The sequence below is a fragment of the Lepisosteus oculatus genome, chromosome 5 (genome assembly GCF_040954835.1).
Source record: "Lepisosteus oculatus isolate fLepOcu1 chromosome 5, fLepOcu1.hap2, whole genome shotgun sequence".
NCBI classification, from domain to species: domain Eukaryota; kingdom Metazoa; phylum Chordata; class Actinopteri; order Semionotiformes; family Lepisosteidae; genus Lepisosteus; species Lepisosteus oculatus.
The window spans coordinates 55,000,279-55,027,191 of record NC_090700.1 but is presented as its reverse complement, the minus strand read 5'-3'; the positions used below and the strand labels follow the sequence as shown (position 1 = coordinate 55,027,191).

At 37.4% G+C, this 26,913-nt stretch overlaps 1 protein-coding gene across 4 annotated transcripts in view; it reads right to left on the bottom strand.

Annotated features, from left to right (window-relative positions):
• The window catches only part of LOC102692475 (cytosolic carboxypeptidase 4), a 180,030-nt gene that overhangs the window by 89,460 nt on the left and 63,657 nt on the right, over positions 1 to 26,913 (bottom strand). For all 4 annotated transcript variants that reach the window (XM_015343419.2, XM_015343420.2, XM_015343415.2 and 1 more), the window contains exon 18: positions 8,455 to 8,635. In XM_015343419.2, coding sequence (XP_015198905.2) covers positions 8,455 to 8,635 — 181 coding nt within the window. The remainder of the gene's footprint in view (positions 1 to 8,454; positions 8,636 to 26,913) is intronic.

Sequence of the window (26,913 nt, the reverse complement as noted above, 5' to 3'; positions counted from 1 at the left end):
AACACTGTACACATGAAAAAAATCATAACATCAAGAACGTTTAACATTCTAATCCTCAATAAGGGAAATTATTGACAAAATAAAATACAATGTAGAGGAAAGCAATCAGTTTCCTCAAGACAGAAGCAAATCAGTCCTACCAACGTTTTGGCCCAAGACCAGTTGGAGATAATCCAGCTAAAATAGCAAATTGCCAATAGGAACAGATACCTCATGAGCAAATACTCCCTCTGGCTCAGCAGTAAGGAATGAACTGTTTAGATTTCCTCAGTGCCGGGCCAAAGGAATGGTATTCAGTGGAGAAAAACAATATCTTGACATTTGTATCCAGTGTAGTTTGAACTCAGTTTTCCCAATTGACACAGAAGTAAGGTGCAGCTCGCTTTCTTTAGGAAAACCAGTTGTGTCTGTTATGTTCTGTCCCCTTAAGCTAGACAGAGAAACAGAATATAAGTCTGCAAAAGTCACAGCAAGCTGTAAGCTAATAGAGAATGTGACAAAAAGCAGCACTGTGGCAGTGGCAATTTATTTCACCCCAAATATCAATTACAGTATCATGGCCAGCATTTATATCTCTCTAGATTTTCAATGAAACAATGACCTTGGCTATTATTGACATACAGGTACAGTGACTGCAGTCTTACAGAAGAATAGATGTGTGAGTACTTTTACTTTTATGTTTTCTCCTAGTTCTCTTATGCATCTGTTGTCCTGCAGATCCCTAAATGTGACACAGAAGTGTGGATATTTTATGCATACAGTATATTAAAAAAAAACATAAGATAATAGCTAATTTAATCACACTTTGCTCAATATTTAGCAGAATAAATATTTTTAAAATTTTCCTTATTTTTTAAGGTTTACACTGTCTTCTCTTCGGTCTTCCTCTTCTCTTCCAATGTATTGCTGTTCCTTATTCCGAAGGTGAAATACAAGTAAGTCCTAATGGAAATTATATCATCTCTAGGCAAAACTGAAAATCCCCTCAATGATCTTTTTTTTTTGCTACTAAAATCAGAAAATTTACATCCCTGCATGACACCACAAATGAAAGCCATCCTAATGCATCATAATCCTTGTATTGCTACAGCACGTTTAATCCCAAAGCACTTCAGCTAGGGGAAGGGTCTCGCTTCATCCACCACTGACATGCAGCCCCCACATGGGTATCACAGAACAGCCTTTCTGCACCAGCATTCCTGCTGCACAGAAGCTCAGGTGACTAATTACTCTGTTAATTGAGTTAAAGGGGGCTTTAGGGCAAGACTGTACAAGCCCAAGGTGAACTTTAGACAGAGCACCAGGGTTAACACCTCTACCCTTTTAAACAAGTGCAACTGTATGGGATATTAAATGAACCTTGATTTAAGGTCTCTGCCAAAAAACAGCACCTCATACAACACCATGTCAGGGTAGCAAAGCTCACAGTAACAACCTGGTTTTCCTCAAAGGGCTCCCAGCCCAGTACAGAACAGACTCAGCTTTTCTCGCTCCCAGCTTCTTAGATATGATGAGGTCAAGCTACAGTACACGGTGGTAATTCTGCTGTCATAGTAATAAGAAGAATATAAACTATTTTGACTGTTTTTTAGAAAAGGCTATTGAAACTAACCCCCTGGGGTCTCATTGACTCAGTTCTTTTCTCATTTTACTCGAGCCATTGCTGTAAATAACTGCCTTCCCCTGAGTTGGTCCCATGTGCATTTTTTTTTCTTACATGGGGACTGTTTTGCAAACATGAAAACCTGGTGGCTTCCCCAATAGAGGAGCAAAGAGAGAGAGCCTCTCAGAAGTGTGACGTTTTCTTACACTTTACAAATCCAGCAAGCTGTGTTTTGGAATCCCAGTAGTCAGTCACTGCAGAACATGCAGTCTTCAATGAGGAGCATTTACACATAGTGAATATCATCAAACAGGAGACTAAAAATAGCTTATTTTGCTCATGCAGTGCCCTGCACTTTTTAGCATAAATCTGTTCTTATTGAACAGAGTGACTATTTGGTGTAATTAGTTTTAATGGTGAAGTTATAAGACAATTATTCAGTGTCAGTTTCAAATTTTATTTACTTTGGTTTAAGCATTTCAGAAAATTAACTCTAAAGAACCCTGAGACTGAAATGGTTTTAAGAGGTTCAGTTAAAGGGCTAACCAACGTGTATGCAAGCAAGTACAATTGGTCTTAATCCTAGACATTACACCTCCAAAACTGTTTTTTTACTTTAGTCTGCAGATTATCTGTCGGCTATCAATCAGCTCTGTTTAATTAATCATCATTTTTTAATCCAATTAAGAACAGCCAGTAGATGTCATTCTACGTGATCTCCAAATATATTTTATTTGGGTGTGTTTTTGGAACTGCCACCTTGTTGCCTCATGAGCAATTTCCTCAGTTGTTCTATTAAATAAAATACCTTCTTTTTCTATCACTTTGCCATAAGTATACAATGAGGGAAAGAAGTGGGTCAGAGGAGACATCTAACTGTTGGTTTGCATAAATTTCTGTGTCACGCTATTTGGCCAAGAAATGGATTGGTGCTGGTAAGCAGGCATTGACATACATCATAAAATTGCAATATTGCTAACACATATCAAAAGTGCAGCAGTGCTGCTCTGGCCTTTTTACAGAGGTGATGTAATCACATTGAAATGTGTTCAGCTCAAAATTCTCCTGCAGTTGAAGAGACAGCTTTCTGGTGTAGAAAGAAATATACCCTGTCTGGCAAGACCAGACACGTGTTATTGATCACCTGTAAATCATTAATACCCAAACCCTTGGAAAATAACGTTTTGACCACTTCAGCAGGTGACTTGTGCAATGAAAATGCCAACACTCTTCAGTTCTCAAGGAGCACAGTCAGCCATTTCTGACTTAATTCACCCATTTAACTAATATGCTCCAGTGCTTATATTAATGGTATACTGTAAGAGTGACCCATAAGACCAGTTGGATTGCTGCTCTCCAGAACTGGGTTTGCTCACTAGGGTATAGTCCTGTGTAGTCGACAGCAGCTATAACTGAATCCCTGTAGTAGGCAGTGTTGAATTAATCACAAACGTATTACTGTGAATCTTCTTCTTTATGGGTATAAAAATAGTGTTTATTTAACAGAAGTTCAAGAAGGAGGTCAATGTGTAATCTAACACTTCTTCCCTCCTACATATAAATGCACGCCATCTTATCACAGCTCTCTTTCTCACATCCCAACCCAACTGCACCCTGACAGCTGTCTCCCTGGTTCATTCCTTGTAAGTGAGGAACAGTGACATCTTTTTCCTTAGCTGAACAAGTTAATGCCAAATAAATTATCCCTTTATATATTCATCGGCTCACTGTGTCATCATTAGAATGTGACCAAATTAGAGAATTTAGAGTCATGAAAAATGTGTCTGAGTGGACATTTGCTTGCATAGATTGCGTCTGTACATGTACGCTACAGTATATCTGCTGTTGGCTGGAAATAACATTGTGCCACTTTAAAACCTGAACATGTTGTCAGCATCATTGTGGAAAGAGGAATAGTAAATGTTAAAATATTCATGAAACCAAATAGAATGCACCATGAGCCTACATGAAAATGCTTCAGTATGTGGTGAAATTGCTTAGAAGATTGGGGAAGGACAAGTATTTATCATGGTAAAATGGTCATTTCTTTGTTGTAGGTCTAAGAAAAAGGTTTTCCAATTGCTTTGTATTTTATCCGTGTGTACTATGACATACTCTGAAGTTGTTTTCTGCTCTCCAGTGGTGTTTTATCTTCCTAAAATGCCAAACATTTCAGTTAAATCTAATCTACAGTACAATTAAACATTTAACATGTAACTAATCTTATTTCAAAGGATATACAGTACAGTACACTTTAAACTACTACATTTTATTAAATTATTATTATTGTTGTCGGCCATTTCAGACCATTTTTTTACAATGTATAAATAAATTAGATAAGGAGATTTGTCCATCTTCTATAAACTAAAGGAACACCTTTTTACGCAAGATTTCCCTGGTAGTTGACAGTCCTGCCAGGCTGCCTAGTGTGTGCTACTAGCTATATGGGCAGGTTTAGTCATGCCAAAACAGCATTAACTGATGTACATTGATGATGTAGTTTTGACACTGATACATCCTCGGTACCAGGATGCGATATTGGAATTCAAGAAAATGTAAAGGTAAAGGTGAAAATGTCCAGTTTCATTGAGATTTTCATAGATTCTAAGCTGATCCCCCAGAGTTTACTTGAAAAAAAAGATGTATGATGTCTTTATTAGTGAGCAGTCTAATGTAACCCTGCACACTACATTGTAAAAGTGTGTGTGATAAGATTAGCACTTCCATCCATCTCTTCTCTAACAGATTCTTCCCTTTCAGGGTCGCAGGGTAACCGGAGCCAATCCCAGCAAGCAACGGGCACAAGGCAGGGCACACCCTGGATGGGATGCCAGTCCACTGGGGGGCACACACATAGACACAAAACTGCACATGAACGCCCTAGGGCCAACTTTCCTTGAAGCCAACTAACCTACTGTCACGAATGACCCGCTGAGCAAACGTGAAGATGAACCCTATGCAGGACCTTAGGGGGTCTAGAGATGAGGGAGAAGTTCCCAGAGGGAATGAGGGCTAGGCGAGAGGCAAGTTCCGAGGTTAGTAGGCGAGTAGGTAGGCGAGTAGGTTTCCAATCCAGAAGAGGGTAAGGCAGAAGTCGTAGTCAAAAGGCAGTTCCGTGATTCAAAAGGTGTAGGTCAACGAGGAGGCTTCCAATCCAAAAGGGCAAGACAGTAGACATGGTCGAAGGAAAGTTCTGAGGTTCGTTACAAAGGGAGAGTAGGATACAGAAACAAAAGCAAGGTAGGAGCTCCGAAGAACGACCAATACCAGGCAAAGAGCAGATAGTTCTTAAGGGTTTAAGTATTGTGTGAGGAAGAGGGTGCGTTGATTGATGGAGTGTCGTGGTTGGCTGATTTGCAGGAGCGGTGTCGTTTGGCAGAAGTGTTCAGAGCTGGAGAGTAATTAGCACGGGTGCGTTTCCGTGTGAGAATGTGGTAGGTGGAGGGCGTGACACTTACAAGTATGTCTTTGGATTATAGAATGGAACCAGAGTGGCCCAGTGGCAAAATTTGCAGAATTAACTGTTTTCAGACCTGCAACTGTGATAACTGTTTGGTATGCATCCTTATAACGTTATAACTGCTTCAATAAATCTATTAAATTTATAAAACATTTATTAAGAGCACCTAAAAATAATATCACCAAATGACTTTTGATGTAATAAAGATCTTTGCCAAATGTATTATCTGAGTAGTAGAAATGCATGTATGAGAATATAATGGAAAAATGATCATTACAATGTACTGTAAATGCCAAGATATGAACTTTGATCTCAAGGCAAAGCTTATAAAGAGCACAAAACGCAATTATAGATCTACTGTGCTTTATGAGGTAGGTGGGATTTAAGTATGTAAACTGTAAATCACTTGGGTGCTTCTCTGTGATTTACAGGCACTGTCCCTTCCTTTTGCTCTTTCATTTCAACTGCTCCCAAATTACATGTGTTTTCCCTGGACTCTTCAGAAAACGAGTGTGCAGTGATGCAGAGACTAGGTAATCAAAATGTTTTAAAAATCAAAAATACCAAAAAATCTTGTTCTGAGCTTGGCAATTTAAAATTCATAGCTTAATGTCTTTGAATTTCCCGAAATTGCAGTAAACAAATGTGACCTTTTCAGAAATCATATCATAATTTGAATTTATAAGGTTAGAAACACTTAAGGTACATTTACATATAAATGAAGCTGGGTGTTTACCAATTCGAAGGCCACCTGTGTGCTTAAATGTGGGCTCGAAGTTGTTTATGCCTGTGTGTTATATGTGTAAATCGCACTTGGAATATAAATATATTAACAACAAAACTTACAAGGTTCTAGAAGTCTTCTTAAAAGTAGTAAAAAAAGAATACAATACTGAAACTGCACAACACAGTTTTACAACAAACCTAAAGAACTCAAGAAATATGCACCTGCTTGTGTACGTCACAAAGTTCTGGACTAATTTCTAAAAGCTAAAATGAAAATCATTATTCCAACACTAACAACTGTTTAACCCCCAGGATTCTATCTCTAGTAGTTCTGTTTATCACACAACTTCTATCAACTGAATGCCATCCAATTCTCTAATCTAAAGCTATCAATTTGTTCTCATGGATGTGAGCAGCAATTGGATGATTTTGGGACAATTTTATATTTTGCTAACTGGGAAAAATGTTGAATTTCTCCACTTTGCCTTCAGGGATTCAAATAAGCACAGACACGGGTTATACGTCTTACAAAGTAAAAGTACTCTCTGACTCTTCAATACTGGAAACGATTTTGCTCATAATGTGATATTATGCAATTTATCCATTAGAAATAGCTGCCAAGTGAAATCCCTAATTTAGGAAACTCACACAGCCAAGAACACTAATGAAAACATCAGAAACACTGGGACTTCAGAAAAACTAAGATGAATTATTTGCAAGAAAAAAGAACAAAAATGAATTTGGGAAGCAGAGGCTCAGATTGAAAGCACAAACTGCAACTTTCTGAAGAGGTTAAAAGATAAATATCAGCTAAGACCCGAGCTGCTGCTGCTCTCAGAGACAGAGGACATTATCTGTCTCTGCTGGCTGTTATTGATACAATGCTTTGAATGGAGAAAATACTGGTTTCAGTTACCAGAGACCCGCAGCAACTTGCTTCTATCGACAAGTGCGCGTTCCTCCAGTCCAAACAAATAGTATAATATAGTAAGTGAATCTGATCAATTCATTTTCTTCAGGCTCCCTGGCAACCTGGCTTGCAACAATGAAAAGATACTGCGATGTACAGTTTGTATGATACCCTGCTGCCAAAAGGAAATCAGATCTGTGATGGGTAGGGAAAGGTAAAGTGGATTATTGATCATCCTCAGTGAAGAATACACTGTCAATAGAGTAGCACTGCTATTACAGGGATTAAAACTAAAGAGATTGTATTATTCTTCTGTTGCCGGAGTGGCACAAGTTAAGTGAAATGCAATCTGATGAAACAACAGTGTAGACATTTTCTCAATTAAACATTAAGGCCGTTTCTCAAGGTAAAAAAAACATCAAGCAGTCTTTGAAATACTTTTTCTCTTGGAGACAAATATCTGTAAGCATTAAGATGCCAGTGCTAAGAGGTGGATCTCTATTTGTTCTTGTATGAGAAAGGGCTGGTGTGGGGTGGCCAATGCATCATTCTGGGGAGTCAAGTTAAACTACACAACTACACTGTTTTTTTCAATCTCTTATTCAGGGTGGAGGTGGGGTCTGGCATCAAGCTGTGAATAGGGTTTATGACACAAAAAGAAACTGTCTGACATTAATTATTAAGTCAATTTATGAGTCTCTAATTGTTTCAGGTGTGGGCGAGAGACTTCCAGCAGGGGTCACTAACAGCTAACTAGTGCTGAGGCCAGTGAAAGATTAATCCTTTCAAATATAATCAAACTCCTTTCAGATAAAACTGTGACATCTGTATATCCCAGAAAATATGGAATTAAGGTAATGTGGGCAGCATGCAGTTCCAATCTAACGATGAGTGGAGGCATGTTCTGTAACTGACTCAGGTGTCAAAATACTTCAGTTTCCTTCCTTTTGGCTCAATTTAATATTATTTGCAAATTGCAATTAGTAAAATAAATATCATACCAGAAGAAATATTCAAAGCATATTCAAAGTGAAATGGATCAGCTCACAGTAGACAGCCAGCTAGAGATTATTTTTGAGTTCCAGTGAGATCATGAGCCCACACTGGTGACCTACCAAATATCAGACCTACCAAATCTTTTTAAATGGTTTTCATCACACAAGTTGCAATTAACATGTTTTTACATGCTTAGTACCCACAGAGAAGAAAACGGTACAAATGCCAAAAGGCAATGAAAGCTTTACAGAGTCGAGGAAGCCATTTGGTTTGTGTTGTTCCAGCTGTTCCTTAAAGGATCCCATGGAAGCTGCTTCAACAAAACACTTGGGCAGATTGTGTTTTTCCCAAAGCCCCTTAAGCCACTGTGAAAAGAAATACTCTGTGTGCTCTGTCTTAAAGCTGCTATTCTTAATTTCCACTTGCGTCTGCTTGTGCTCTGAATATGACTCAGACTGGAGTACTGTATGTGGTCGGCAATAACTAACAACTTGTAGTCAAATCAGTAAACAAGAAACAAGGTTAAGTGAGCAGAGAGGCTAACTCGAATCTGGGTTGGGACATTAGGTTCTGCACCACAGTGGTGCACGTTTGATACTTTAAGACTAGATTGCATTTTAGGCCTTTCATTTTTTAGCAGTTACAGACACTTTTAATATATGGAAGTCTTTGGTTCTGCTTCAGGCTTGGAGACTCCTGACATACTGTAGCAGCGTAGTTAATTGCAATCATCTTGAAATGAAGTGAGAAGTGACTCACATTCCATTGATGACCCCATCAGGGTTGAGCATAGGGATGATCTTGAAGATGTAAGTCTCGCGCAGGCTCTCTGCCACAGGGTCTGTGCTGCACAGGAACTCCAGAGTGCCCTTCATCACCCAGCTGGCGTTGCTCTCTCCCGGGTGGACCCGAGCTGTCAGCACTATGCAGGGGCGATTACCTGCAGGGGAGAAGTTCAGGCTGAGGTTTATAAACCAGTCATAAAGAGGCAGCCTGCTTGGAGGCCTCTGAGCAGTGCAGCCTCTACAGCATATGGAAGATCTTTCTCAATCGCTCTTCTTCCCAGTAGAGGAATGGCCAGGTTGCAAGACTTCCTCTGGTGAGGTAGATCAGCCTTTTCCTGTTCAGTCCGCACAACAAGCAAAGCTGTGTTTTGTTTACAGTAGCCAATGGCAGAAAGGTGCTGTTAATTACACAGGATTATGTTTAGAAAACAGAAATCCTGGGAAAGAAAATAGCATCAGCGAGTTTGCAAACAGACCGACCCCTGAATAATTAAACTTTAAAGGGGAATTCAACATAATCCATCTACAAAGACTACTTGCTCATGCAACATTCAATGGCAGTTTTCCAGAGAACACAGCTGCTAACCCTGCTGCCCTGGACATATTCCAGTCTAGCTATGCTTCCTCTGCCATGGGCATGGTAAGCAATTCTTCCCATTCCTGCTTTTTCTACTGTAGACCCAAGATGTTGGGGCAAAGTGGCAGAAGTGCAAGTAGATGTTTCCTCCAACCTGCAAAGTTGTTTGTAACCTACATTGGGATTCAGTGTTTAAGGCTGATTATTATTATTATTATTATTATTATTATTATTATTATTATTATTATTATTATTATTATTATTATTATTATTATTAATCTGTCTCCTCTACTCTTTAGGCATCTAAACATTTTCACAGAACTGCACCAGACAAGAAAATACATCATAGTCTCCAGAATGCGTTTTGTAAAATAGTTTTTTAAAATAGACACTCTCATGGCAGTCAGTACTCATCATCTCATTTCTGTAAGGTATGTTTTAGAAATTATTTCCAGGCCAGATCTTTGAATACTTCAGTAAAATGATAAGGATATGGGATGCAGAACCTGTCCTTTGACTAAGGAATTGAAACTTGGCTAGGAAAAAAAAAACCTTTCCTGCACTTGCTCATTTTACTGTTAAGAATATAAGAATATAACTGTGGTTTTTCTCAAATCACGTCGAGAAAACCTAAAACTAAAAGAGAGCTAACAGTTTTATCTCTTTTTGTAAAGAAGTATTTTTGCTTAGTCCTAATTGCACTCACTTAGCTTCCATTTTCCAGGGGTTTTACTTTGTTGGTGAGCTTTAAGTTGTCCGAGATTACTCAATTATGTTTGACGGTTTTGAATCCATGAGTCAAGTCACTTCAAAATATTTACTATTTCAAAATGTTTGAATGTTTAATATTTTCTCTTTGCTTGCATAAAAATATCCGCACTTCTCTTGAACTTCATACATTTTCCACAGTAGTCATATCATTTTATATAGCGATGACCAAAATTGAAAACAACTAAATGAAATATAAATACAGTTGGTACTGTATGTTTTTTTTATTATTATGGCTACTTTTGTTTTAAATCCAAGACACATATAATTGGATTTTTGTGCTGACAAACAAATTTTAGAGCTGTCTGTAGACAGTATATAATGCATTTGATAATTTATTAACTTTGGCATATTTGTTTTTCTATGTACCTGTAGCTGCCAACAATTTCCTATGAAGTTTTATGAGCATGTGTCTAACTAAAATAAATATACAAAAATGAATCTGGGCTATCATGCCTTTTTTGTTCAAATATGCTCAACCTTTTTATGGTTCGACATATATTTTATGGAAAGAAAAAGACCACACCAGACTAAAAGAATAAAAAACCTATTGAATAGCATTTGAAGTTAGTTTCGGTAATGTTTCACATTTTGCCCTCCACACACAAAATGATGCACGCTGCTAAATGGAGGAAATAATCTTGATAAATATGAACCCTAGGTGCTGTTAGCTATGCTAACTCTCCCTACAGCAATCTGGGGTCTTCAGACAAACTCATCACCTTCACAGCAACCACCGCCTTCCCACGCATTGCTCATTTTCTGTTCTCTTCAATGTGTGACCCTCTTCTGTTCATGAGAAGCTGAACATCTCCTCCCCACCTGCAGTACTCATCATCTATCGAAAACTCCCATCTCAAGAGAATCCTCACACACAATCATTGATTCCCCTAGCAGTAGTAAAAAATGAATTCAAGCTTTACTGAATTTCAATTTTTCCTTTGCTTAATGAATTTTATTAGTCTCTTTTTCCCATTTCAGTCTACGCAAATACCACACACCATTTAAAAGATAATATTTCCTTGAAGATTGCTCCTAGCAAATGTGTATCTCTTTATTCTAAACCCCATAATACAAAAACTACCTTGACCCCTCCTTCTTTTATAAAATTGAAAAAACAAATGAGTATTAATAGTAGTAGTTAGACTGGAAAATCTATTCCTGTACTATATCTACATATGCAAAGAAATCAGTCCTAATCAGCATATTAAGATAGACTGTAAAAGGACTGAAATTAAAATTGGTAATGTACTATTTTCCCTCTTTGAACTGGTTGGAATGTGTGGGGATCTGATTTGAATGAAGAACATGTACATTACACACACACCCCCACTGACACAGTCACACATTTTCCTCAAATCGGAATATAAATTATCAATTTTTCCAAGCTACACCAGTTCCCCTTGAAGGAAAATGAAATTCCACCCTCCAGCTTTATAAGATATTCATCACTCTCATTTTTAACTACAAAATGCTTTCTTGAGAGATACAGTACTTACTGGTTTGCTGTTGTTTTTGCGTTTATTTTTTCTAAGCAATTATATTTTTTATCTAGTCAGGCACAGACTGCATTTTGAACTAACTATACCCTTTCTTTCCATTTTTAAATAGATAACCAAAACACAGCTGCGTGGATTTTGGTAAAAATATTTCTATTTGAAATTCTTTTTAATTTAATTTCAAGCAGAAACAAAATAATTGCTATTAAAAAAACATATAAAATGAAACATTCAGTCAGTAAAAGATGCATAGAAGTGAAAAAGGCAGCTTCTGTAAACACCTGCTTTCAAATCAAACGATAGCTTTTCTAAGGTGTGTATGTTTTGGATGTTGGTTGTTGCCCCTGCTGTCTTGATTTCTCATGAAATTAACTGGTTTATTAAGTGAAAATATTGTTGCTGAAAATCCTGGAATGTTGTCGTGGCCACACAAATCATTGTTTTATTTTAGGAATAGTATTACTATGCCTCACATGCCACTAGTTTATAACAGGAAGGGGATCACAGCCACCAATGGTAAAACACAAGTGTTTTTTTGGATGTTTGAGACGGCCATTGTAACCAAAATTCGCAGAATCATTGATCAGTGTTTAACACTAATCATATTATTGGTTTAGTGAAACTTCACTTTCATGTACAGTATGAAGACCCAAAGCACCTCCAAATTTATGAGATGGGTCGAATGGCCTCCTCTTATTTTTAAACTTTCCTATGTTCTTAAGAAATGTTTAATTGTTTGTTTTTCAATCACTTACAATCACTTAAGATGGCTTTGCAAAGAGAACAAATAAAGGATATGTGTTCTCTAAATAACAACAGAAGCAACAAACATTCAGCTGCTGTACTGAACAGCTACATAACGAAATGTTTTAATTAGTAAATTAAGCCTCTCTCCAAGAATCACTACAATCCTAAAACCATTCAAACAGAACACCAATATACATTTATTCCAATTAATACATATTTTGTAGAAATACATCTAGTTCAGCTTATTACTCAAACCCAAAAGCCTGGCTTTCATGCTGCAGAAAGCTATTTGTTTGTTCCACTGTTTCCATTTTCATCCACCCCCAGAATGACATTAAATACATCAACTAACTAGAAAAAAAGCATCTTCAAAAAGCCTGCAGAAACTCGTTACCAAAGGATCAATGCAAACGCCAGAAAAAAAAACATTTTTCTTCTTCTTCCCTCTCTAGCCTGAATGGTTGTGGAGACAACTATTGCCAGATTAAATTAAATTTTTTAATGTGCTCTTGATATGAAATAAATGTTTCCCTGTTTTCTAAACATTGCCTTTCTAAAGAAAGGAGGGAATAATCCCACCTGAAAAGAGTACCACTACACAGAGAAATGTTTTAATTCCTTTTATCAGATAAGGAATCTGAAATCCACAATGCACAATTACTGTAATGCATGCAGCTCCACTACATCAGATTCAAAGAAGGAATTTTAAATGTGCTTACATTCTCCAAGTGTTTGTCGGTATGCATTAATAAATCAGTAAGAAAGGGAGAAGAAAGAAAATGGGTAATACCCAAGCAGTTTAAAATAATAATTTCATTTTTGCAACATATTTTGAAGTCAAACCATGCTTTGGTTTTCTTAGCGTTGTCTAGACTGTGGTTGATTGTTTATCTAGTCTCAGGGGGATTAAGGAATTCATTTTTTTATTATAACATGTTTCTAAGGAATAATATGATAAACTATTCATAGAAAAACACCTACTTACATAAAGTTCGCTTTAACAAACTTAGAAGAGCATACAGTGGCACAGCAAAATATGAAGTTGTGAGGTATGAAAATGGAATACATGGTGGAATGGAAATATAATCCTCCCAAAACAAAGATTTTAAAACAGAGATCCTTGAACTTAACTTATTATAACAGACATATTGTTCCGTTTAACATATTAAGTTTTTAAACATAAATTCTGGAGGAAGGCAAATTTTAACCTTGCACTTCTTGCATAGATGAGTACCTTTGGTACGGATCTTGTCTCACACTTTGTTCTTCTACCTTTCTACACCCTTGCAACTGCCTCTCTGGTTCATTCCTCACAAGTGAGGGGTTTTGCCAACCAGGCAACAACAAATATAAAAAAATAAAATATATCCTTGTCAATATTGTCTTTTTAGAATAATTAGAATTTGATTGAACTACTGAAATACTTTGAATGTTCTGAAACTTTATTTTAACTGACATAGGAAAGAGCCTGTAATGATTACTACTAAGGAGAAACATTTCAGTAAAAAGAATACTTAGATTAATATGATGTAATCTGGGAAGGTTTTTAAAATTGCAGTCTTAAATGTATATCAGTAATATGTTGATCCTTTCTTTATTAATTGTGATTTTACAACATTTTAGATCTAATGTTTTTTTTTCCTTATACTGTATATGCAGTATTTTCTACACATTGTAGCAAAAAAAAACTAGAACATCACATCACTGAGCCTGGCGAGATGGAAAATGCTTTTTAATTTCAATTTTTGAAGCATCCTGACACCAGAATCTTGGCAAGGTCAATCTTCTTCTGTTTTCTAGCTTCATACAGATGTATTACCATATAGATTTTCAAACACATCAAGTTTTAAAGCTCTGTTCTTTTGCCCTTTATTAAAGTAGCTTAATAAAAGTGAAAAGCCCAGACATTCTTTATAAATTCTTATGAACACAGGCACTGCCAATTCACCCAGGATTAAAAATACAAAAGAGGCAAATATTCAGCTGGATTTGATGTCCTCTAAACAAAGCAGAGGATCTTCTCAGAAAATTACCTACTGGATGGTAAAAAAAACAACAATTTTCACAGGGCTAAATTTCAAAACAAACTCGAATTAAGAATTGTCCGTGCTGCACCACGAGTGTGACCATTAGCACATGTTAAGATTCAGGTGCACTGAGGAATACAAATGTCTCCTTTACAGGAGCTAGAATTACTCATTTGTGAATGCCACAGCAAAGATAATGATGTTTAGAGCCAGACTGGTTTCTCTTTGTAGTGTCATTGTGTGTTGCTTTCAAAACAGTCATATTTGCATTTGCATTAATCATTTACGACTATGCTCTAGATTATTTCCATGCCCTGTGCTGATTCTGTTACAGTTTGTAAACAGCGGAAATTCAGACATACACTACTGTAAGTACTGATACTATCAGTGGATTTAATGTTCTTCTAGTAAGCCGCTATAAAACCTTTACACTGGCTCCCACGTGGCTCAACCAGAACAGTACAGACTGATCCCTACATTCCAGGTCTCACTATGGGAACCGGGATTGCGCTTGAAGGTAAAAGGAATTCCGAGGAAGGAATTGGTAAAGGTCTCTTGACACTAGCGACTTGTCAGGTGTTACCCTATGAGAGATACTTCAGTTGGCACTCTCTCCTTTCAGCTCCTTCAGCTGTGTACCTCACAATGCTTCAAGGGGATCAACAGCTGGGCATGTTGGTAGAGTGTTATACAGTATGTGTAGATATCTCATTCGCTCCTGAGCAGGTCAGGACTCCTTGATGAAGAGCCGAGTCTTAAAATAAATGGCGTTCCCACTGCGTGTAGGTATATTAAAAAGACAGTGGGGTTTTGTTTAATATGTTGCTTCACTTGTCATACAGATTGCCCAAACTGAACAGACATTGTGAAAAAGAAAAGGAATTCAAGGACACAAAGACTACAGCAAAATGGCAACCATTCCCCCAAGCTGTGCCACACCACAGTCACTGGCGACACCTTTCTGACTCCCCACTTCATGTATGAGCAGACATGTTTCCTCAGCTCTGCGCTGCCCTGAGGCGTCGCTTGTGTGCCGTGGAGTACGAGCGATTGCCAAGGGATGTGGGTGTCTGTGCGGCATGTTTCTGCAGCACAGAAAAATGATGTCCGCAGTTCTCTTGAAGATCCCACGCATGGCAGGAGAGTAAGCCATATTACAGTGAAGCCTCAAAAAATGGCAAAAATGCAGATTCCACATTCAGCATATTCATTGCAGAGACATGTGCAATGCCAGAGTGCCACTAGCAGGGCAGCTGTTAAATTACAGTACATTTGATTTCAACAATAAGATAATTCAAATTAATTAAAAATAAAATACATTTTAATTTCATGCAGCTTTCGGGCTTTCTCTGTAAACTCAATCCCTGCTGTAGAAACCCAACTTATGGAAAGAACATGGAGTGGCCATGTGGAGAGTTTTTCCTGCAGACGTTTGTGACGATGGTGCACATGCCTGTTGTGTACTCACAAGCTCGCAGACCCAGACAAACTATTAAAATTTTAATGATGTTAATGATAATATATTCAGGGAAAACCAACATCCTCTAGCCTGCCCTTTTCTGCATTTATTTGCCTTTTCATTTAACAAGAGGAGCTTTCTTCTACCACCCGATTAATTTAATGATACCAATGTGCTTGCAGGGCTCTTCATTCACAAAGTATGAGCCCTGCAGAAAACGTTTACTTTAAAAACAGCCTAAATGGATTGCCAGTTTTCCTTTTAGCCCGACACGTTGTGAGAGTCATACTGTACCTTTTATTATCATACACCCTTAAACTGCGTTGCCTTGGCAGCAATAAAAATGATGCCTTTGGTTTATGCCAGAGACTTATTAGAGACGCGGTGCTGCACAGCAACACCAGATCTGAGAGAGCGTGTTTTGGGGCTGAGTTGGTAATGAGCCTGTGTTACATTTTGTGCGTTCTCCAGGAGTTCCCACCAGTGTAAATTATTCTGTTGATGAATGTCTTATTAATGCCACTCAGCTGCATCGTGCACATGTGCGTTCATTACATTACAAGCAATTACGTGGCGTTGGACACTTTGTGTCTTTTCACACAAGAGTCTCTGTGATGAAGTGGCTCACTTCGGTCCCCTGTGGTTATTTTCCAAACACACTAACGGGCAGTAACTGTGACATCTCAAAGGCCAGGAAAAAAAGCAGGCCCCGGCAGACAGTTGAACAGAAGGGAAAAAACAGCTCAGCTTTAGAGAATTTTACATCTTCCCTGGGACTGTTTGTACAACTTGACCTAAAAAGACAACAAAACATCACTAACAAGATAGGTTTTCACCTACTTTGATTAATTGGTACACGGGTGTAGTCAGCTTAGAATTATTGTCGATTCGAGGTGATTTACAACTGGGTGTACCTGCAACAAACCTCTGCAGCATAAATTGTATTTTACAAAGAAGATTTTGCAGAATTCTTGTAGTACCTCTATCTATTATCTAGCCATCCCTCAGCAATTTTACACAATGAGGCAAAGAAAAAAAATTTCAAGCAGGTATAATAAGCACAGTTTAAAACTTGAAATACATTTTGACATTTACATTGATTTGAGGCAAAAAAATAAATAAAAAAAACTTAAAAACCTATTTGTTAGAATAAGTTCTTACATTTCTGTTAGATTATAAATCAAAAAGTCTTCACGCTGAGGAAATGCTTTTTCATTAAATGAGATGAATGAGACTAGACTGCAAAGGTTTTTATAGAGCTGTTGCAGAGAGATCAGAAAGACATTTGCTGCTGTTTGTAACCTCAATATTGCCATCGTCTTGCATTATTCTCATTCAAATAATGCACACCCGCTTCTGTTCTCCAGCATAACATCTCCTGGGACCCCCCCTTGAAATCGGAAGGTTTCATCTCAGTGAAGCTTTCTGGGGATTACCTCAATAAACAAACAAATAGAATGTGAGTACATTCCCATCATCATCTAAGGGCACATTGTACTGTAAAATTGCTCCCTGAATGTTCTTGTTACCAGACTGCTGCCAGCCTAATTTTCTACAGTCTCGTCTTAGAAATGCTCTGCTCAACTATATTCCGAAAGCTTAATTGGCTTCCATTAGTAGCTACTGTGCGAATGTGCAACTAAACTCCTGCGCCACTTCTTACTTCATGATGCCAGTAACAAGAGCACTAATGCTTCAAGCGCCTCCCCTACCCTGTTCAGCACCCAAACAGGCATGACTAAGAAAGGACCAGAGAAAGTCAGACAAATTCACCAAACAGACATTTAGAAACATTGACTTCTCCACCTGGAACACTTACATTTCTTTTTTTCATCTGCTAACATCCATTATGTCCATTGCCGCAACCTGGCTCACAGAGCAGCATGGCAAACAGGGATACATCCGGCACATAACTTTCAGACACCCCACACTGCATGCACTTCTCAGGGCAGGTACTGTGGTAGGCGACTGTCATAAGGTGGCACATGTACAGCTGAAGAAAACGAAGCATTCTGAGGATGTCTTCTTTTCATCACTTCGCAGTTAATGATTCTAACCCAGATACCCAGATAGAATAGATAGTTTATCAATCCAATCAATGAATCGTTGAATAAAAGCACAATCAGACATCTGAACTATCAGGCTAGGAGAGAAGCATGTGGCAAGAATGAAAAAATGGTGGATTCAACACATTTCTTTCCTGTACTTTCCCACTATAATAAGTAAATCAATCCCCTGGCAAAATAAAATGTGCACCTCTTTATATGGGGAGTGATGGCCGTCTCAATGCCAAAGTATGAAAACACAGGGGAGTCACAGGCACTGTCTGCACAGTATGGTGGATAAATCGGCTCATCTGAAGGCTTTGCCATGGCTTATTCTACTTTAATTACACAGCACCAAATCTCCCTGTGTCCAACATACTGTAGGAGCAGTTTTTTGCATTTCTCTTTGTTCTTCTTTTCTCCCAACACACCCTTTATTAACCTGCTTTCACTTGAAAAACTGTTTCGAATGGAACATTGAACTTTTCCAGTCCTTTCACATGGCTGGTAATGAAACGTACCCGCAAACAAAAAGTATATTTTCTTTAATATTGCTTTGCACTAGGCCTAATATTGATCATGATCAATGTGTTGCTAGTGTTGTAATGTGCAGGGTGTTGATCTAACAGTCCTTCATGTTGTGGGGCCTTTCCTGATGCTGAAGAATGAGATATTTGTACAGCTGAGGCATTGGATTAAACAGCCCACAAACTGGGTTTACCTAGTTACAGCACTAGTTCAGTGGAGATCAGATGGCTTGACAATTTATCAGACTGTCACCCTTAATTTATGAGACTGCAATAATCGCAATTCATGGCACCATACTCAATGACAGCAAGTGACAGAACAATATTACAGAAGATCTGACAGAACTTACAAGTTCTTCAGCGAGAGAGCTGTACAGCCTAAACCAATCTCCTTCCGTTTCCTCCTGTCAAGTTTAGGGCACTGAAAGGAACAGTGCTTAAGGTCAAGTCCCTGAATGCACTCCAATTGTAAAAATTGTTTTCTAAATAATAACTTGTGTATTACATCCTGTTTGTAGTTTCCTTAATAAATGATAGTTTTTTAAGCTTTTGTTTATTTCACCAAAATACAGGTTTAATTATCAATTTGAGATTTTTCTCAAAAGACTCTAAATATTTGTCATCTTGGTTTAAGTTACATCCAAAAGGTTCCGAGGTAGCAGTGTGGAACACATTATGCATTAAAAGAATCAAAGCTGTACCAGTCATAGCACTAGTTAAGGCTAGTTAAGGCTAAAAACTGAGTTATCATCAGTTAAGTTTCTAAAACTTTCAAGTACTGCCCTGTTGTTATCAAATACTGTATTCATTACCTATGGACAGTAAATGTGATTGTTTGTCCAGTTAAGAATAAACATCCTTAGATACACCTTTTAAAAAATAAAGCTGACAATATACTGTAGCACTAATGACATTTAAATGTAAAAAATTGAATTTTTTAGAACAATGAATGAGGTAAATACATTTTACAAAAATAAGACTGAAGAATCATTATTCAAATGTGCAATATAAAGATGTATAATCATCTGCACTTTAGTGTTAGAATGACACAAGACAAAAAAAATAAAACAATATTAAATGCAGCATTTAAAAGATTTCAATCTTCCTGAGAAACACAGTTACAATTCTTTAAAAACTTGTGTTGTCACAATATCTCAGTTTAGAGAGTCTTTGTGGAATGTTTGGTCAATTAAGATGTTTCAAAAATTAAATTAATGATATTTTTTAAGTTAAATGCATCCTAGTTTTGAAGTTGCCACAGGCAACAACACTTTGTAGATGTATTTTGTCACAGACCAGAACCCGATCAGGGCTGATTCTGATCAGTACTGGGACAGACAGCCTCACTAAACAATATCTGTTGATATTGAATCTTTTCAGAGAAATAATAATGAAAGCCAGACATTATAATTTATTATACTTGACTCAACAGGTGTATTGTGTACTGGGCAGGATATGGATGCATTGAACAGATTGACAGCCCTGGCACTATACAGTAAAATATAAATTATCATCATCATTTTTTTTTGCTAGTTTAACTCAAGACAATAAAGGATCCCAATAAAAATGTTCCACAGGTTACAGGCCTTGAGAGAAAGTGTGATAAAGCTTGATCATTAAATATTTAAGATAGGCTATTTAGACATACATTATTTCAGGATATACCCAGATATTTGATTTAATGTACCAGCAAGCTGTGCCAGGGGCATAAATTGGGCATTAAAGACAGTCCCCCACCTTGCAGTTTAAACAATATCCCATATCCACAACAGACAAGACTTTATTAGCCAATACATCCCAAATTATCATTTTCTAGCTTCCCAAGATGACCAGAGCTACCATCCACCTGATTCAAATGTCAGAAACTGCGGCAAAAGACACTAAACAGCCAAGTCTGTATCCCGCAAAGAACAAAGCTAGCCTCAAGCAACAGAAAGCAATCTCATTCTCTCCTCTAATTCCTAGCTGCACATGCAAATAGGGTCTAATTAGTACAAATCAGAAATGTCCATTTCTAATTATAAGATGAATATGCCCTGCGAAGCTTGCAAAAATACAGCTTTAATTTCCAATTTATTAATTAAAAACTTTCCAGTGCAATTAACTTGAGCTCATTTCTTCATATGCTAATTAGCCACCATAATCCCATTTAGCATGACAGTTTGGCTAAAGGGATCCCAAATAAAGGAACTCAGAGCTGCAGTGTTCAACAAGAAATAGTTTACTCTTGGAGGTTAAACAGACAATATAAGGTCTCAAAGATATTTGCTACTATGGCTCAGACTGAATTCAAAAAAATGTGATCTAACCTCCAGTCACAAATGATGAACTCCATGCTTATTGTCCACGTTTTGTTTGCTACAGGCGCCTTGCTTGAACCGAATCTATAATTTGCAGCAGTCTGGTAGTTGAATGCTTGAATTGACTCCAGGTCTTGTTCAAGTGAATGGGGTGCACACTTGGCTCTGTCAAAAATAAACCTAAATTATTTCCTTCTTCTTGTAAAAAATGTTAAATGTTCTTAGGATTGGAAAAATCTAACAAAGGCTTCAAAAGGTAGGGATAGTTGGAACACTTACAAAGAAGTGCTTTGAACTTTTTGTAAGACTCTGAAATTACTAATTGTCATTTGGCTTCACTGCTATGACAACCCTACCATACCATCATAAAATGGGGGAACACTAGGTCTTTTATTTAAAATATGGCCGTCAGAGCCGGCTGCCATTATACAAGCTGAAAGCTCCGTCGTGCCTATTTCTCTTACACCCTGCCAAACCCAAGCCCATTCAATCTTGGATGCTCATTGCAATTGTGTGTAAGTTGTCTCTTGTGATACCCTGATTACTGTAAGATAATTATAAAGCCCAGCCTCAACCCATGACAAGCATCTGGAGTGTAGGGCACTCCCCGAGCTTCTATCCTGTTTGAGCTGCTCTGCAATCCTTCTATGGAATCTTGAGATGCGGCCAAAAGAATGTTACTCTATTTAAACAGGAGTAATTCATTACATCTGGGTACAACAAATGAAAATGACCTGGTTCTGTTTTTACAGGATCTAGTAGAAGCAATATATTAAAATACTAGCTGTATCTTGCTCTTTATCTCTGTAGGATTGTGCAATGTACTGTACTTCTAAGTAAATGCAATTTTAGCACGTTTTTAGCAGTTTTTCTATGCTACAATTGTACTAGTATGCATGCTATTTGTCTGTATACTATATAAAATACATACAAATCATAAAAAAACAGCACTGTTATTTTTCTGTGTAGTCTGAACATGAAAAGCAGTCATTTTACTGTTTGAGAGTTAATCCTGAATAACTCTGCCCTCCAGATCTTAAGTATGACAATGCAACCATAAAAGGTATCGTAGGCTATTATTCTCTGTATAAACTGATAAAGTGGTAGAATGAACATACAGTACATTAATATAAATACACAAGAAAGGAAAAAGCAAGAAAAAGTATTACATATATTCCTAAATTGTTTGTAACTACCAGCAGAGTTCTTTAACATACAGCAGAAAAGTGAAAAATACTTTTATTAGCTATTTTGTGAATGAGAATAAATGCAATTTCTCAAGGTTTTCTCCTAGCTTCACTGCTGGCATCATTCTGTGAGGGACACAGAGAACCTGCAGAAGAGGCTCAATCACCTTGTGTGATTCCAGTCCCATTATCTTTTAGTAATGTATCTGGAATGGGCTATTTTAGCAATGGACTATGGAAGTTGTGAGACTCATATAGAGTTCCAGGAACTTTGAGGCTGTATTGTAGCATTTAATTCACCCATTTAGCAAGTGAACAGATGGTCCAGCATCATATCACAGTCCCCTCTGTAAAGTAAGATGCTTTATTTATTTTTTTATTGCAGAGGAGCAAACAGAAAGCTAGAACTATGCAATGTGGAAAAAAATGTTTTTGCACACCTTTTTAATATAAAACCATCTGGGTTGAATCAAGTGCTTGGCAACAGGTACAGTTCCTACACTAGAAGTGTGTTGTTGTACTTGTCTTGCATCCTCTTACTCAGAATTAAAAACATTTTCAAGATAACAGATACAGTTTTCTATCAGTTCAAACAGAATTTGTGTTTTGGGGGTATATTAAATTAACTCCCTATCTATGGAACACTAGGACACTATACCACATATACAAACACATCAATTGGAGGAGCCTGAGATTTATTTGCCACGTCCCATCAAGCTTCTTTCTATGGATCCTGAATGTTCTGAGAGCTACAGCACAAGGTTTCTGGGTTTGCTCCAGACTAAGTGCTTAAGTATGTAATTCAACTAATTATTCACAGGATCTTACCATGGTCTTTAGAAGGTGATGGCTATAAGAGAACAAGACTGCAGGTACAATACTGAGTCAGTGTATAGCACCACAGATAGGGAGTATTTCCCACAGCTCTATGTGTAATTTGATGATTCTTGTTTTTTTCCACTTAACATAAACTTCCATTTGTGTCCATGGGTCCCTGAGTCACTGATGATCATGATTTCAAGAATGTTGGAAGAGTTCACTTTGTTAGTATTAAAGATTTAAAATCAAACTCTTATGTGGTGTAAATGTCTTTGTTCTGGGCTAAAACCAAATAAGGAACAATGAAAAGTACATGGAAACTTGAGTCAGATATTCCGGTTTATTTCCTTGGGGATCATCTGAAGCCACACTTAGAGCATTAATTCTAATTCAGTATCTGACCCCTTAATATACCTGTTTAATCCTCACTCTTCAATCCCCTTCAAACACGTCCACAAATATTTGTAGTTCTTCCAGTTCGGTCTCAGTCTCCAGCCCTGCATAATAACTTTTTTGCCACTTTGATTTGCATGAAAGTCATTAAAAATGAAGATTAGAAATGTGAAAAAATCCAACCGCAGGATTTCCATCTTTTCAGCTAATGAATACTAGATAGGAATCTATTTTCCCCAAAGAAAACTATCGCTCTTTTAACACCACAGCTTCCGGGTACAGTCACCAAACTGTAATGCAACCTTATGGCTTTAATAAACTGGAATCTAACTGACTCTTTACTGACAGAACCCCAGTTTAACTTCACTGTCACATCAATTTTTTCCACCCTTCTGTTCTTTTAGGCAAGGTTTCTACTTAACCAGCGAGGAAACATACTAGTGTGCTACCATGAGCCTTTCATCAGTTCACCCTCCCACTGCAATGCAAACAGCTTGAATTATTATAATCTACAGTCAATTATGCATGACCTATACTGCATTATTAATCAATTATCAGGTTTTAAGTTATGTTTAATGTGTTTCTGATTATTTGAGCTGTAGACAGCCAAGTAACATTGATTTAATTAGTGAACTTAACTAAATTGGGTCACAGAAATTCCAGGATCATTATTTGCCAGATCTTTTGTTCGGTGCTAAACAAATGATTTGAGGGTGAAATGGGATTAGAAGTCAAGAAAATATGTTTCTCTTGGCTGGTCCACTGCAGCCTCAGTGTTAATTGATGTTAAATCTCCAGAAACAAGCGTTGCTTTAGTGTCTCATATGTATTTCAGTCTCAGAGGATGAGGTTGTATTTAATATTCATATGGACCTTTTCCTTAGTTAGAAGAGAGCTGTTTGTGACCTTAATGAGAAAAGAATATTCATTATTGAACAGACACAGCAGTTAATGGTGTAGTTTAAATCTAATACCACAGATTATATTAAATACCATACCAGATGCCTATGGTATGGTGATTCACATAAAGCACCTCGATATTTGCTGAAAAGAGATGGTCTTGCTAAACAGTACATCTAATACTGGCCCTGTACATTGAGACAACAGTTCTCTCAAATATACCTCCTGGGTATGGGAAACCCAAAGAAATGGAACAAATTTTAGCTCAAGCAGGCACTTAAACCCGGATATTGCATAAATGTGTCACCACATCAGATACAATGCACACCATTTGACAGGACTTTGTTAGATGCAACATCAATATCTTGCCACCTTCACCATCTTATCAACAGCATCTACCTGCATGTTTGCTTGGTCAGACAGGGACAGTGGAAGCAACACTGACCACCAGTCAGAGAATAGTGGCTACCTAATGACAAAGGGTGACACCAGACACCAAATTATTCAGTATACATGATAGCAATGGCTAAAAATGACATGTACTCTAATGTGTCTGGTCTATGTCCTAGAAAATACCTAATCCCTTGCTCTCCGGATTGCACAAATGGTACCATTATTAATGTGCAAACTTGAGTTTCCATCAAACTGTCAATAATAGTTTGGCACTATTAATTATATGCTGGTAAAGATCAGTCTCCTGTCATTTCTAAAAGCCTACAACTTCTTAATTTATCATCACTATTATGACATATATTTATGAAACTATCATTAGGGTCCCTTACACATCCATTAAGAACAGCACTATAAATCTCTTGTCTATTTTATATTTGGCTCAGGGGGTTGAGAGCAGGATTCCATCCCTCACTGGAATGTCTACCTCTTTAACTGAAAAGCGAGATATCAGAACCCCTGAAAAGCCAAATGAACAATAGCAACTACCTGTATATGCTGGTATCATGGGAAAGTTTATTAAGAGGAATGTATGATCTGTCACATCTGGTAGCTCAGCTCATCATCTTTACACATTAAGCTGCAAAGATCTTAACATTCGGAAGGCCTTCTGTCCTTAATTTACAAATGAAGAGTTTTGTCTTAACATAAAACGCTTTTTAAAAGGAGAGTGAGCTCTCTCATGGTGTATCCTGCCTTGCGCCCTTTGCTTGCTGATATAGGTTCCAGCTCCCCCAAGACCCTGAATTGAAAGAAGCAGCTAGAAAATGAAGGGAGGGATGGTTGAATAAAAGAGAAAGAAGTACACTATTTCCAAACTGCCAGGATTAGAAACGAGTGAATTATATTAAAATTATTCACACTGTTCTAAGATTGTAATGAGTAATTAACTTCCATCATAGTAGTCTCTTTAATGCTTCACTTCGATTCAATTTCTCTCCTTTTAAAAGTCTAGATCCTGATGTTCACTTCCTCATATCTGCTAGGCATAAAGTCCAAACACACCATGCATTCCAAAGTATGTCAGTGTATGGCTCTCTGTATGTTGCTTTGAGGGTACAGAATGACCATATTTAGAACTAATTTAGAGGACTGAATTCCCAGAGGTCCTTATCCTGTACTGTATATAGTTCCACATGGCACTTTAATATCATAAAAAGGGAACAGCACCTCTGAGAATTAAAGAATGGTTTTGAGGGGCCAGATAACTTATAAAAGCTATAACAAGCACAGATGAAGCACTATTTGATTGGCTAGGGAACTTTTACTTAAAATGTATAAAATGGGATCAAGCAGCAAAATTAAAAAGAGAAATTGAAAGGCTCAAAAGTACATTGCCGAAGGTCTGCAATTTTAAATGGTCTATTATTTAAATAGTAAAATAAAAATCCCATAAAACCTTTCAAAAGTTTGCAGTCTGCAATTCTGCAGTTTGCACAAGGATTTATTTGCACATAACTTGCATTATGAATTCCCAGTTTCTAAAGTCATGATGGTGAGTCAAAAGCACACACTGCATAAAAACTGCATATACAGTATTACTATACACAAACACATTAAAATGTAACAGATGACTATTGGAACCAATAGCATTTGTTGCATTTCCGATGCCTCTCAATATAGAATACTTTTTATCCACTTTTGTGAATGAACTTTATTCTCTATTAAAAAAAAAATTGGGTATGATGAATCAAAAATAATTTTCAATAGAAAAATAAAAATCCCATAAAACCTTTCAAATGTTAAAGAAGATGTCAAGTACTATAATAGCTCTTTATTAAAAAATGCCACAACTGTCATTGCTAGGCTCCTAATCACATCATAATGGCACCCAGGCCACAGCTGAGCGAAAGCTTTTTCATTCCCTACAGGAATTGAGTTTGAGAACAAATATGGCAGTCTGATATGATAATAAATTCCTGCATTTCACTGTATACCATATGCAGAGTCTCTCTAGGGGAGTGCCTGGCATATGGCTCTCCTTAATATTAATTAGAGGGAGGGCAGGGGCTTGAGAAGCTGTCCCAGGCGCCATGGCCGGGTGGCGACTGAACCTCGCACCACGCCCCACTGGACTGGCACCAAACTTGATCTGCATGGCAGGAACAGGAGGTTAGCCAGTCTCTCTGCCTTCCTACTGGACTCCCACACATCCATCACCCAAGAGCACAGCTGAAACATGCTGATCCAGCTCACCACCTGTCCGATGGGACATACGGATGGGAAGATTTGTTAAAATGAAACCATTCCATTCTCAATCCTATTTAACTTTAAAAAGAGGCTAATAAGTATTAATAGTGATGACTGCAAAGGCAATCCTAAATACCCTTCTGTGTTTGTGAGCTGTGAAAATTTAATCTTTGTATCTTTTAAAAAAAATTAATCCTTAGACTTCAATACAATATCCAGTATTTTTGTCTTCAGTACTTCAGTAGAAAGTCTAAATGAGCTGTTAGGAATAAATAAAGGTGTATTCAACTCTGATAGGAAAAGTAAAGAGACCTAATATTTCAGTTGTGGAGCCTTTTTCAAGTGTTAGGTTAGACTTTTAGAGAGGATACTTAGGGTTAGGTGTCCACACCTGAAGAAGGCTCCATAGCCGAAAAGAAACGTCTTTTTTCCTTTCCTTTCAGCATGGAAAAAGACTTTACCTGCTCCTTTGCAGCCTATGCATGCTGACACAACTACCTACTCAAATGTTTAAATTAGGCTTTATAACCTCTGAAGCAAACTCT